General features: G+C 51.9%; 1 protein-coding gene across 1 annotated transcript in view; it reads left to right on the top strand.

Annotated features, from left to right (window-relative positions):
* Positions 1 to 4,583, top strand: part of GALNT2 (polypeptide N-acetylgalactosaminyltransferase 2) — a 105,065-nt gene extending 100,482 nt beyond the window's left edge. Inside the window, exon 15 of the mRNA XM_011933436.1 lies at positions 1,756 to 4,583. Within this exon, the coding sequence (XP_011788826.1) occupies positions 1,756 to 1,911 (156 nt within the window). The 3' untranslated portion in view covers positions 1,912 to 4,583. The remainder of the gene's footprint in view (positions 1 to 1,755) is intronic.
* Positions 4,584 to 12,398: the final 7,815 nt, after the last annotated feature.

Below are 12,398 nucleotides of genomic sequence, written 5' to 3'. Positions count from 1 at the left end.
GAATTCTTTGTTGGAAGATTCCTGGCCGCTCAGAGTGACAGGGCAGCCTCAATACACACTTTACATGATAATGGGGAAAAACAGCATGAGGGGTGATTGACAGAAATGAGGGAGCCGGAAATGAAAGACGAAATGATGGGCACTTAGCAAAAGCCTCCCCTGGCTCCTCTGATTGCACTGTCTTTCCCTGTTGGCAAGAACTCCAGGTGAGCAGGTGGATGGAAATAAGGAAGGCAGGGTCCAGGTGACAACATCCTTGTGGTGTTTCATGCAGGTCGGGTCCCCAGCACTGGGCTCCTCTGCTTGCACCGGCTCTTCCCTGCCTCACTCACTGGCCCCTCGAGAGGAAGCTCCTTACAGATTTTATCTTGGAGCTGAACTGGCTTTGCCAGTTGGAATATTTGGTTTCCAGGCACGTCCATGTTTTCGTATTATGTGCATATTTGCAGAGTCAAAGAGGAAAGGGTGGCAAGAGTGAGAAAATTTAATTCTGCAATGTCAAAAGGATTTGCAAAAAATACTCAGGTGAAGGAGCTTCAGTGCACACAGTATAAAAAATTAATTAGAACCACAGACTTCATTATTTGAAACAAGAGCTTTGGGGAAGAAAAAAATTGTTACTTTTTGTTTTTTAAGAACAAACATTAGAGATTTTTAAATGGGGATTTTTCTTTTCTTTTCTGAGATAGGATCTCACTCTGTTGCTTAAGACTGGAGTGCAGGGGTAGGTATGACCATAGCTCACTGCAGCCTCAAACTCCTGTGCTCAAGCGATCCTCCCAGCTCAGCCTGCAAGGAGCTAGGACAGTAGGCATACACCACCATGCCCTGCTAATTTTTTTAAAAAATGTTTGTAGAGATGAATTCTTGCCATGCTGCCCAGGCTGGTCTTGAACTCCTGACCTCAAGCTATCTTCCTGCCTCAGCCTCCCTCCCAAAGTGCTGGGATTACTGGCGTGAGCTGCCCGCACTCAGGCTGAAAGGGGTATTTATGTTACTTGCTATAAACAGGGCTCCTCAGATTTCCTTCAGGCTGGGTTGTGTGCTTTGATTTCTGGCTTGGTTGGTGGGTAACGGGTGTGTGGGTTGAGTTTGGTTGTTTGCTTGATTTGAGTGTTAGTAAAGAGGCATCGTACCCTATACTTTACAAGCGGCATGTTCAGAACTCAGCAAACATTGGTCCCGCCATACAGAGCACCAGGGGCCTCAAGGGTAGCAGAGACAAGTTTCTCATATCCACCAAGGAGCTTGCACACCAGTAGAGAACAGACCGCATAGAAATAGGCTTCTCAACCTATTTCTGTTCACACAAGCATCTCTCTTCCTGACATTTGGCCTGGCATGGTTCCTCTGGCTGCCCCGAGCAGAAAGCCCTAAGTGGGAGCATGGAGGTGCCCAGACTAAGGCCTCCAGGCAGGGCTGCTTTCCAGCAGCCAGGGGAGGAGCTGGCTCTGCTTTGTGTGGATCTCATCTTGGGGTGAACCATCACTGGATCAAGCTTTCTTACGAAGGCATGCAAATTCCCCTACATCAAATCCTTGTGTTAATGACGAAGGGGTGGGTGCCCAGAGTGCTGAGCTCAGAGGAGGCCCACAGAAAGGTTGGGGCAAGAGAGGTTCTGAGTTTTGATCCAAGGCAGAGAATATGTTTCCTTCCTGGGCCCCCAGCAGCAGCACGAGGCCCTGAATTCACACGGATCTGTTTGTACTCCTTTGCTTGGGGCCACACTCTAAGGCATTCTCCTATGTCTTGCAGAAATGGGAACAGATCGAGGGCAACTCCAAGCTGAGGCACGTGGGCAGCAACCTGTGCCTGGACAGTCGCACGGCCAAGAGCGGGGGCCTGAGCGTGGAGGTGTGCGGCCCAGCCCTCTCGCAGCAGTGGAAGTTCTCGCTCAACCTGCAGCAGTAGGAGGGCCCAGGAGGCCCTGCCGTCCTGTCTCCTGCACCATCGGGTGGAGTCTGGTGATCACATTATTGATTATGTTTCTTAAACTTTCCGCGAAACTAATATACCTCAGTATTCCATCATGGTCTGAAAGTCGAACTTCGGCAAGGCACGGACGACTGTGCAGACACAACAGCGGCAAGAAGCGAGAACTGCCCTCCCCCTCCTCGCGGTGCAGCCCAGCTGGGCCCCCTTCCCCAGGCCGGAGTGCCCCTCTTCCTTCCAGCTTTCACTTCCGCCGGCTCCACAACTGAGTGACATCCAGCAACGGCCGACCGGGGAGTGGTAGAAGAAGCAACTGAATGGACGCGTGCGAGCTGAGGGCAGGGCGGGAGGAGGGGGCACACATGCCCAGGGGAGCGAGGAGAACTCTTGAAATCTCCATTTTCGATCCCATTGAAATCATGTATGGTTTCCACAAAGCCGAGTCGTGTCACGTGGCAGGTTTACGTCGATAGCCCCTCTCTCTGCTCCTCTGTTCCCAAGTGTCTTCCTGGTCCAGACTCCCCTCCACCTGATGTACTTGCTATATCTGAGGATGAAGTTTTCTAAGGTGGGACGCTAAATATAAAGCTATATAGAGAAAGAATGTACGGTCAGTTCCCTATGGTTTCTGTAGGTCATCATCATCTTGTAAATTCCCCACAAAGCCGTTCGCAGCTTCCGGGAGAAGAGGTCAGAGCCCGGTGGGGCCAGGTTCTCACGGAGGGAGGAGGTGGCCTTTGTCCCCTGGAGCCCGATCAGCCAGTTGGTGCTACTGCTGTGGCCAGCTTGGGGGGCTTCCTCCAGACCACCGGCCTCGGCCCCGGCATCCCTGTTGGGCGTCAGTCAGCCTGAGAGTCACTGCTGTGCGTCAGAATCCACTTTGTGTGCTGTGCGTATCTGTGAACCTGGAGGGGTTACTTATTTTGACAGATATCACTTTGGGTCTTTTTACATTAAATTTCTTTTATCTAAGGAATATAAACAACACCCCATAGCTCCCAATGGGAGCCAGCGATACCGCTGCCCGCTGGCGACAGGGCAGACCAATGATGCCAGGCAGCTGTCACATGCTAGCATTGGCCTCATTGTGATCTCAGCCCTGCATGCTGGGCCTTCAGAATGAATGGCCAGCAGTGTCAGGGATGAGCCTCTCAGCCTGGGCACAGGCCTGGCTCACAGTCCTGCACACCTGCTGGCCTGGGGATCTCCAGCCAGGCAGCAAGTCCTGCCCCGCCCACAGCCCCCTCCCACACCCCACCTGGCCAACGTGACTGCTTCAGGGGGCTTTGGGGAAAGAATGAGGAAGGGTCAGAACCAAACAATACCTGCTCATTTACACTGAGGATTCAGGGCAGGAGACAAGAGCCTTGGGGTCCTGTTAAACCACAGACAGTTACGAACCAAAAGTCATAACGGGGAGAGGTGCCTGGCATCTGCCTGGGTGCTCAGGAATGTTCCTCGTCACCCCACCACTCTGTGGTTGGCACCTCCTCCATTCCCGGCCGCCTTCTCCAGCACCGCACACACAGATGCTCAGTCTCAGAGAGGCTGGCACGGCCTGGCAGTCTGAGAAAAGCATCAGATAGGCACACCTGCAGGCCCCTTGGAGGGACAGCGGCGGCCTTGGAGTTAGGAGCCGCCCTGGGAGGTTGTGCCGGTGCCACGCTCCTCCCTGTGTCTTGTATGAAAGAGGCCACTGTGTGTCCTCCTCCCCGGCAGGAGCCCCATGGGTGTGCACTGTCGGACAGCGGCCCAAGGTGGAAGCCTGGCTGGAGGCCTGCCCTATAGGTCTTCTCTTCCCGCCTCCCCCGCCATGCAACCAGATGCGTCCTGAGTGGGCAGTGTGGCCCCACGCCGGAGTAACTCCGCACGCTTCTGTCTTTCACAGTGGGCTCTTTGGGGGAGCCTGAGGAAAACCCCCTTAGGTACCTGTGCGAGGCTGTGGAATGCAGGCCAGAGCAGGGCATGCTTAGCCCCCAGCACCCAGGTTCTTTTGTCAGACCCTGTCACCCGCGAGCTACTACTACTGCTGTTAGGAGGGAAAAAAAATGGATGAATCTGGCTTGTTTTAAAACCAAGTTTTTTGATTAATCCCTTGCCCCCACACCTTCACCTTGCCCGCACCCCCAGGTCCTTTCAGCCTTCGTGTCATCGGATTTGTCTACCCAGGCCCTTGTGTGGCCATGCCCCGGGGGCAGCGTCCTGTCCCTGAGCTGGGGGGCGGCTTTGGATTGTCCCGGCGTCAAGAGCAGAGGTGGGCTGGGGAGGGGTCCTTTGCGGTGAGCTATGTTTACATGACACAGTGTGCCAAAGTGACTTACTGTGGTTGCGTTATTTTTTAGTCATCGGGACTATCCCACCCTCCCACTCCTGTTTTTAAAACTCAGAATTCTTTCCTAAGAGCCCTTCGAGCAAAGCGTGCCGAAGTGAGTTGTCTTCTCTGTGGTGGTCCTTTCTTATGTCTTCATAAAAGCTCAGATGATGGTATCTGTGAGTATGTTTTGCAAATTCAAACTATAGTTTGGTAATTTTTTTTTTCCAGTTGATTTTTAAAAAGAACTGCTGTACAGAGCTTGTACTTTGTCCATTTTATAGATGGAAACCATCCTTGAAAATTGTTTAACTTAAATAAAGAGAAGATACTTTCTAGATACTGCTCTTTGCTGGCCAGAGTCTATCCTAGTGTGTGAGGGCTGGGTGGGGTGGGTGTGGGGACTGGGATCGGCGTCAGCCTTCTGCAGCTCCTGCTCAGTGGCCGTTTCTTATCACCCTTTGCAGATGTGCTTTTATTGCTGTGCGCTTTGGTTGGTTATTCTTATTTGTAATATAATCATTATCATTCGTGGAGCCCGCCTCGGCCTCCCAAAGTGCTGGGATGACAGGCGTGAGCCACCGCACCCAGCCTCATTCGTGGAGTGTTTATGACGTGCCAGGCACCCAGCCAAGCCCTTAAATACATTTGCATTTTACAGCCACAGGCGAAGCTGGTGACGGAAGTTGCTAGCCTGCTCAAGGTCATGTCCTTCCTGTGTACCTGCCTGGAGCCAGCCCTTAGCACTCGAACCCAGACCCTGTGCTTCATACCAGGGAGGCAAATATTTTTATAGTTTTTCAAGTAGTTAAGATTTATAGACTTGTTTACCAGTTACCTGGGGCTCTCCAGTTCCATCCAAGCCTCTCTGAGGTTCTTCAGATACTATTTATTTATTTATTTTTATTTTATTTATTTTTTTGAGATGGAGTCTTGCTCTGTCGCCTAGGCTGGAGTGTGGTGTTGCAATCTCGGCTCACTGCAATCTCCACCTCAGTGACTCCAGCAATTCTCCTGCCTCAGCCTCCCAAGTAGCTGGGATTACAGGCACTCACCACCATGCCTGGCTAATGTTTTGAATTTTTAGTAGAGATGAGGTTTCACCATATTGACCAGGCTGGTCCTGAACTCCTGACCTCAAGTGATCTGCCAGCTTCGGCCTCCCAAAATGCTGGGATTACAGGCGTGAGCCACCGCACCCAGCCTTTTGTTATCTTTTAAATTCCTAAATCTGAGCCAGGCCACAGTAGTGTGTGCCTGTAATCCCAGCTATTCAGGAGGCTGAGGCAGGAGGATCATTTGAGCCCAGGAGTTCAAGACCAGCCTGGACAATGAAGCAAGATTCCAATCTCAACAACAGAAGCAAAAATACCTGCATTTGAACAGCCCCACAAGGGTTCAAGGAAACATAACCTTGACCAATTACTTAGCAATATTTTTTTTTCCAAACAGAGTCTCACTGTCACCCAGGCTGGAGTGCAGTGGTGCAATGGTGCAATCTTGGCTCACTGCAACCTCTGCCTCCCGGGTTCAAGTGATTCTCCTACTCCAGGAGAATCTCCTCCTACTCAGTGAATCTCCTATTCAGTGAATCTCCTATTCACTCCTATTCACTCCTATTCCTCCTATTCACTCCTATTCACTCCTATTCACTCCTATTCACTCCTATTCCTCCTATTCACTCCTATTCTCCTATTCACTCCTATTCACTCCTACTCAGTGAATCTCCTACTCCAGCCTCCCGAGTAGCTGGGATTACAGGCCCCCACCACCACACCTGGCTACTTTTTTGTATTTTTAGTAGAGACGGGGTTTCACCATGTTGCCCAGGCTGGACTCAAACTCCTGACCTGAAATGATCCACCCACCTCGGCCTCCCAAAGTGCTGGGATTACAGGCTTGAGCCACCGCGCCCGGCCCAATTATTTAGCAATTTTGATTGAGATTGGGGTGAGGTAGGAGGTTGGCCACTGGCAGGACTGGCCCAAATGAATGTCCGAAACCTTCTAGAGACCACGTGTAATCCATTGTCTTTCCCTATTATTTGGGACACTAAAAATTTGCTGCCATTTGAGAAAACTAAAGGAACTCAGCATCGTTTTGTAGCACCCACTGGAGCCCCCTAGGGATCCCGTGCGTGGTTCCTGCTCTGATAACAGGGAGAGGTTTATTTATTTGGTAACTATTTGTTGAAAAACTGTTGCGCTGATAGTCCCAAAGAAGACCTAGGGTGAGGAGGAAACATGTTAAATGTTGACAAATAGGACATGCCAAACGCAGGCTCTCGGGGCAGTGGAGGCAGGGGGTGGTCAACCCTTGTTGGCGCCATGTCTCGAAGGTTCTGTGGGATTGGGACTTGGCGAGGGAGAGCGTTGCCGGCAGGGGCGCAGCGTCTGAGAGGTCCCAGCACCAGGACACAGCAGCAAGACCCCCTGATGGGCACAGCACAGGAGGAAGAAGACAGACTGGCAGGCGGGCCCCGTGCGTGAGCATTGTGAATGCTGGGGAAGGCTCTGGGGGCGGGGAATGACAGGAGTTCCTGACTGGAGCAGAAAGGGTCAGGCTTGCAACGCTTTTCAGGATGAAATACCCAGCCCAACTCAGCGATTGGATTCTGCAGCATAACTTCACATTGTCAAGAATGTTCAACCAGAAAAATAAAACGCCTCTGACACACTCTTCTGTTCGTGAACTTAACCTACAGAAGAGAAGAGAAAACTCTCTTCTCAGCAGTTCTTGCCTATTTCTCAGCAATCTCCTAATACAATGTATATATATTTGATTTTATGCATTGTGTATGCCTGCAAGTAACATACATCCTGTTTCCAAAAGCTACTGTCTCCCCTAGCCTTCCAAAGAGGTAAACAGGAGTGTTAGCTCAGCAGTTTCTGCCTGAGCTCCTGGGGCCCCAGGCTGGAGTGGTCTGGGCAGGGGCTACAGAGAAGACCTTTTGGTTCTCAGCCCAGGTGACACCCACGAGTGAATCCGATTTGAACCAGACTCTGGATGCAGTTATAAGGAGCATCATAGAGCAGTAGCCATGATTTCCTCTTCAGGAATAAAGACCCAGTCTCAACAAGGCGCCAGCCTCCTGGAGGGCGTGGAAAGAACCCTTGGGGGGCACCGAAGCCACTGTGGAGTTTCCCCGAGACTGTCCTCTTTGCTTTCAAGTTGGGAGAATTCTCAATGGGAGAGCTTTCATAAAAAGCCCACCTAAGTGGAGGTTAAATTAAAAGAGATGTTGTCTTGTATAACAATAAATCCAAAGGTAATGGAATTCCACGTTGATCCTGGGGCTTGACATTACTGTGGACAAACTGCTCCCTGTCCAACCGCCCCTCCCCTCCATCCCCTCCCACCATGGTTCATTTCAGTACAGTGGGTACTTGGGACTCAGTCTGTTCACGTTGCTGTAAAGGAATACTGGAAACAGTAGGTTATTTGGCTCATGGTTCTGCAGATTGTACAAGGAGCATGACTCCAGCTTCTGCATCTGGGGAGGCCTCAGGAAGCTCCCACTGGTGGTGGAAGGCAGAGGGGAGCAGGCATCACATGGTGAGAGGGGCAGGAGGAGCCAGGCTCTTTTCAACAATCAGTTCTCACTCACTCCTGTGATAATGGCACCAAGCCATTCAGGAGGGACCCACCCCCAAAATCCAAACACGTCCGCCACGCCTCACCTCCAACATTGAGAGTCAAAGTTCAACATGAGACTTGGAGTGGACAAACGTCCAACATTTATCACTCAACAGACCTGGAGCATGCTTCCTCCTGTGCATCTTTGCTTTTTGACTTCGGGAAGATGCACCTTTGCCAATGACCATCCCACCCCTTAGACTCCCCGCCCCTTAGACTCCCCGCCCCTTAGTCTTCCCAGGTTCCACTGCCCAGAGCCGGGTCCTTGGGAAGCCAGGAAGCAGCCACCTCCTGCCTCCCATGTCATGGAAGTGGGTTCTGCTGGTAAAGAGGACAGGGAAAGGATGGCTACTCATTGAGCAGCCTAGTGCCCACTGCACTTGCCATCACTGGAAGAATTCTGGCAGCAGCAGATGGACGGGTGGCAGCGTGGTCTCAGGATTCCTTCATCCTAAGAGAGGCCGTCGCAGACCCTGCTGAGCCCCTTCCTCCTGTTGATGCCATGGACTCCTTCGGCGTGAGCCATCAACTCAGGGCCTCCTCTCAGAAGGTATTCAAATGAATAAAACACATTGATTATATGGGATTACAAAGAAGACTAATTATACCGAGACACAGTTATCAAAATATTTTCCTAATATGTGCTTCTTAATGCATTAAATAACAAGTCTTCCTGTCTAATTGCTGCCATAATTTAAACTAGTGATGAGCATAAACAATGTTTTCAAAAAGCTGCAATAATTAATGTGATGAAAATATCTGTGATTTTTTAATTAGTGACAAAGTTCCTATTTTGTTGTCAACATTCGTAGTAGAAGGAAATATTCCATTTCAGTTGGAGGCTGTGAAAATAACGTCATTTTTCCCATCTAAGTTGCTGGACCCCCTAAATTCTAAGCATCTCCGTGTCAGTGAGATGTATCGTCCCCACTGTCCTGGAGCCTCCGTGACTTTGTCATCTCTCTGCTGCAGGGTCAAAGGGGTGTTCTCCAGGACCCAGGCAGCTGTCCAGAGCTCTGATCCTGATTCTGAGAGCAAAAATGGGAACAGACCGCCCTTGAGGACAGGCGCTGCTTGAGCCACAAGACTCACAGTCGGTCACCTGATTTGCATTTATATTGAGAAATCACAGCTGGCGGGCGCCCTAGCAGATGGGTGAGGCTGAGCCACTCAGAGGCTGTAGGGAAGCCACGCCATCCTCACAACGCCCACCCATTGATCTGTGACACATGGGCCAAGGGGAGTGGGATTTTGCTGGTCAGCTTCTCTCCCTGTTGAAGCCATGTGGGAAGGAAGTGGGCAGAAGACTGCTTGGCAAGCAAGGAGCCAGAATACAGAACGCAAGGACCTTCACAAAGTCCCACTTGAGGTGGAGAGACGGAGGCGTTTCTGTGCTGCTGCAGACGTGGCCTCGACCGTGAAACTGTCACTCGGAGACTGCTTGGCCTGGACTCCAGCTCAGGACATGCAGGGCGAGTGCTGCCTGATGCCTCTCTGAGCTCCTCATCTGGGCCTGCCAGGTCTGCGGCAGGAGGGCGGGCAGGATGGGAAGGAGCCTGTCTTGGGACAGAGCACGTAAATGCGTGGCTACCACTGTCGGGTGCCACACAGGAGTGAAGTCCAGGAGTGAAAAAGAAAGGCTTGAGGGAAAGGAAAAGGGGTGAACAGAGGAGGTGACACTGGGTGTGACTTCTTAGGCCCTGGAATGGGTGTCCCACAATCCATATAACCTCTTATCTCTACACAAAGATGTTGTTACCCCCATTTTACCCCTGGGGAAACTGAGGCTCTGATCAGCTAAGTCATTTGCCTAATTTACCCACACAGTGCCAAGTTAAGCACCCAGCTGTGACTGCCCTCTTCCTGGTCCAGTGGGGACATGGGGACAGGAGGTGATGGGAAGTGAAATGGGCCTTTGGTCGTGGCCAGGGGAGGGGCAGTGACTCTTGTTGCTAACAGGGAAAGCTGGAGTCACTGCCACCGGCTCACGAGGGCTGGAGGGGAGGAGTCAGGAGGGTCAGGGTGGGAGAGATGGGCTCCACCGCTGCATCCTGCCACCCACCACCTGTGTCACCGTGAGATGTCATTGAGCCTGCTCTGTGAAACAGGGATCCTTCTGTTCACCCTGGAAGATCATTGTCAGGATCAGAGGGGAAGAATGAAAAGTGCCTCCTGGCCACGCAGTGGCTCTGCCTGCAATCCCAGTACTTGAGAAGGCCAAGGCAGGAGGATTGCTTGAGTCCAGGAGTCTGAGACCAGCCTGGGCAACATAGTGAGATCCCCATCTCTATAATAATAATAATGATAATAATAAGCTGGGCATGGTGGTGCACCCCTGTGGTTGGGCTCCTCGGGACTGCCTGAGTCCAGGAGTTTGAGGCTCCAATGAGCCATAATTGCACCACTGCACTGCAGCCTGGAGCAAGACCCTGTCTCAAAAAAAATTTTTTTTTTAATTTGCCTCCTGATCCAGGCCAGCCCAGAGCTGCAGCCCAGCTCCCATGAACCTCCCCAGCTTTCCCTGCAGGTCTGCGGGGCCGTCCAGAAGGAAAAGGACTGGAGCAGGAGAGCCAATGGGATTTCCACATCTGCCAAGTCTTCAGGGAATGTGGGATGGTGCGGGGACCCGGGAAATACGGGTGGAGGTGTTAGCCCAACATTTTTACAGCCTAGAAGTGATGTCAGAGACCACCAGAGAGGGGGACGGCAGAGAGAGGGAGGACGGGGGTCTGGAAATACAGATCCACACACAGGCTGGAAAGAACCAGCAAGACGCTGCTGGCTGGGCAGAGGTAGCTGGAAGGAAGGGAAGGAAGGTGCCGGACAAATAAGGCTGCCCTGTGGCCCAAGCCAGAGCGTGGTGAGCTCTGGGAAGAGGTACCTGGATTTTTGGCAACAAGGAAGTTGGTCTGATGCCGGCAGGTGAGGAACACCCTCCTCACGTGAGGAACATGGGGCTGGAGGAGGGGAGGACAGGGGATGTGGCCGCTGGTTCAGGTGGGGTCGTCTGGGAAGGACCTGAGAAGCTGGGGCTGATGGAACAGCGAGGGGCCAGAGAACTCTCTGGAGGCTTCTGGCTCTGGGGCAGAGGGCCGAGCTGAGGGGCGGCGTGGGTGGCCACTGTTTCCCTCCCACTCTCGCAGCCCTCTGCACTGGGGATTTTGAGGCTGTGTGCACTTCACATGTTTGAGAGAAAATCACAATTGTAGAGCTGAAGATGTGGAATTTGGCCCGCAGCTAACTGCACACCTACCAGGACCACCCTGCTCATGAGCTTCACTGCAGCATTCATTTCATCACACAAGGGGCCAACCAGAGGCCATTTCAGTAGTTGTCAATGTCTGTGTGCCTCCACCCCAAAATTCATAGGTTGAAATCCTAATCCCTAACACGATGGTATTAGGAGGTGGGGTCTTAGGGAGGCGGGCAGGTCATGAGGATGGCCCTGATCCAGTCTGACTCCTATGCGTCTAAGAGATGATGCGGACACAGACACACACAAAGGGACGGCCACGTGCAGACACAGGGACAAGACAGCCGTCCCACACCATGGAGAGGCTTCAGGAGCAACCAACCCTGCAAACACTTTGATCCTGGACTCCTGGCATCCAGGGCTCTGCGTTGTGCAAGCCCCCCAGCCTGCACTGTTTTGTTCTGGCAGCCCCAAGCTGACGCGTACAAGGCCAGCGCCCTCATAATTTCCACATGCCACATGCACGGCTCAGCTGCACCTCCTGCCAGCTCCAAACGCCATGGCACAGGGTGCACACTTGTATGTCCAGATGATCAGCTTTCAGCACCGGACAGGACTTCTAAGGTCCCATCCCAAGACACGCTCCCCAGCATCTAGGTCCTCCTTCCGATACTCCCAACGTGCATTCCGGCATCAGCTGGGGGCCATGCTTGTGCTGGGAGCTTAGAAGGTGAGAGATAATGTTCACTGGGCACCTGCCATGCTCCAGAAACGATGCCAGCTTCTCATTCAGGGCTCATTTCCAGCTTTCAACAGATGGACCAAGTAGGACTTAGAAAGCTTAAGGCATATGTGAGTCATGTCCGAACAGGAATTTGAACCCAAGTCTCGAACTTCAAAGCCCTGTTCTTTGTATGACACTTGTGCTTCTCAAACCTTGCTGCATATTCCAATTACCTTGGGAGTTAACAACAATAACAACAAATGCCCACCTGCAATCCCTGGAGCTAAGCCCTGCTGTGTTTGCAAAGCTCCCCAGAGGCTCAGAAAGTACAGCTGGATTGGAAACCAAACCAGTGCTTCCCCAACCTCAGTGCACAGAAGAGTCTCCAGGAGGGCTTGTTAAAACAGAGTCCAAGGGCCCAGTCCCCAAGTTTCTGATTCGGCAGGACTAGGGTGGGATTTGAGAATTCATGTTTCTTTTCTTTCTTTTCTTCTTTCTTCTTTCTTCTTCTTCTTCTCCTTCCTCCTCCTCCTCCTCCTCCTGCTCCTTCTTCTCCTTCTCCTTCTCCTTCTCCTTCTCCTTCTCCTTCTCCTTCTTCTTCT

The sequence above is a fragment of the Colobus angolensis genome, unplaced genomic scaffold, assembly GCF_000951035.1.
Source record: "Colobus angolensis palliatus isolate OR3802 unplaced genomic scaffold, Cang.pa_1.0 Scaffold126, whole genome shotgun sequence".
NCBI classification, from domain to species: domain Eukaryota; kingdom Metazoa; phylum Chordata; class Mammalia; order Primates; family Cercopithecidae; genus Colobus; species Colobus angolensis.
This window is presented reverse-complemented; position numbering and strand designations above follow the sequence as displayed.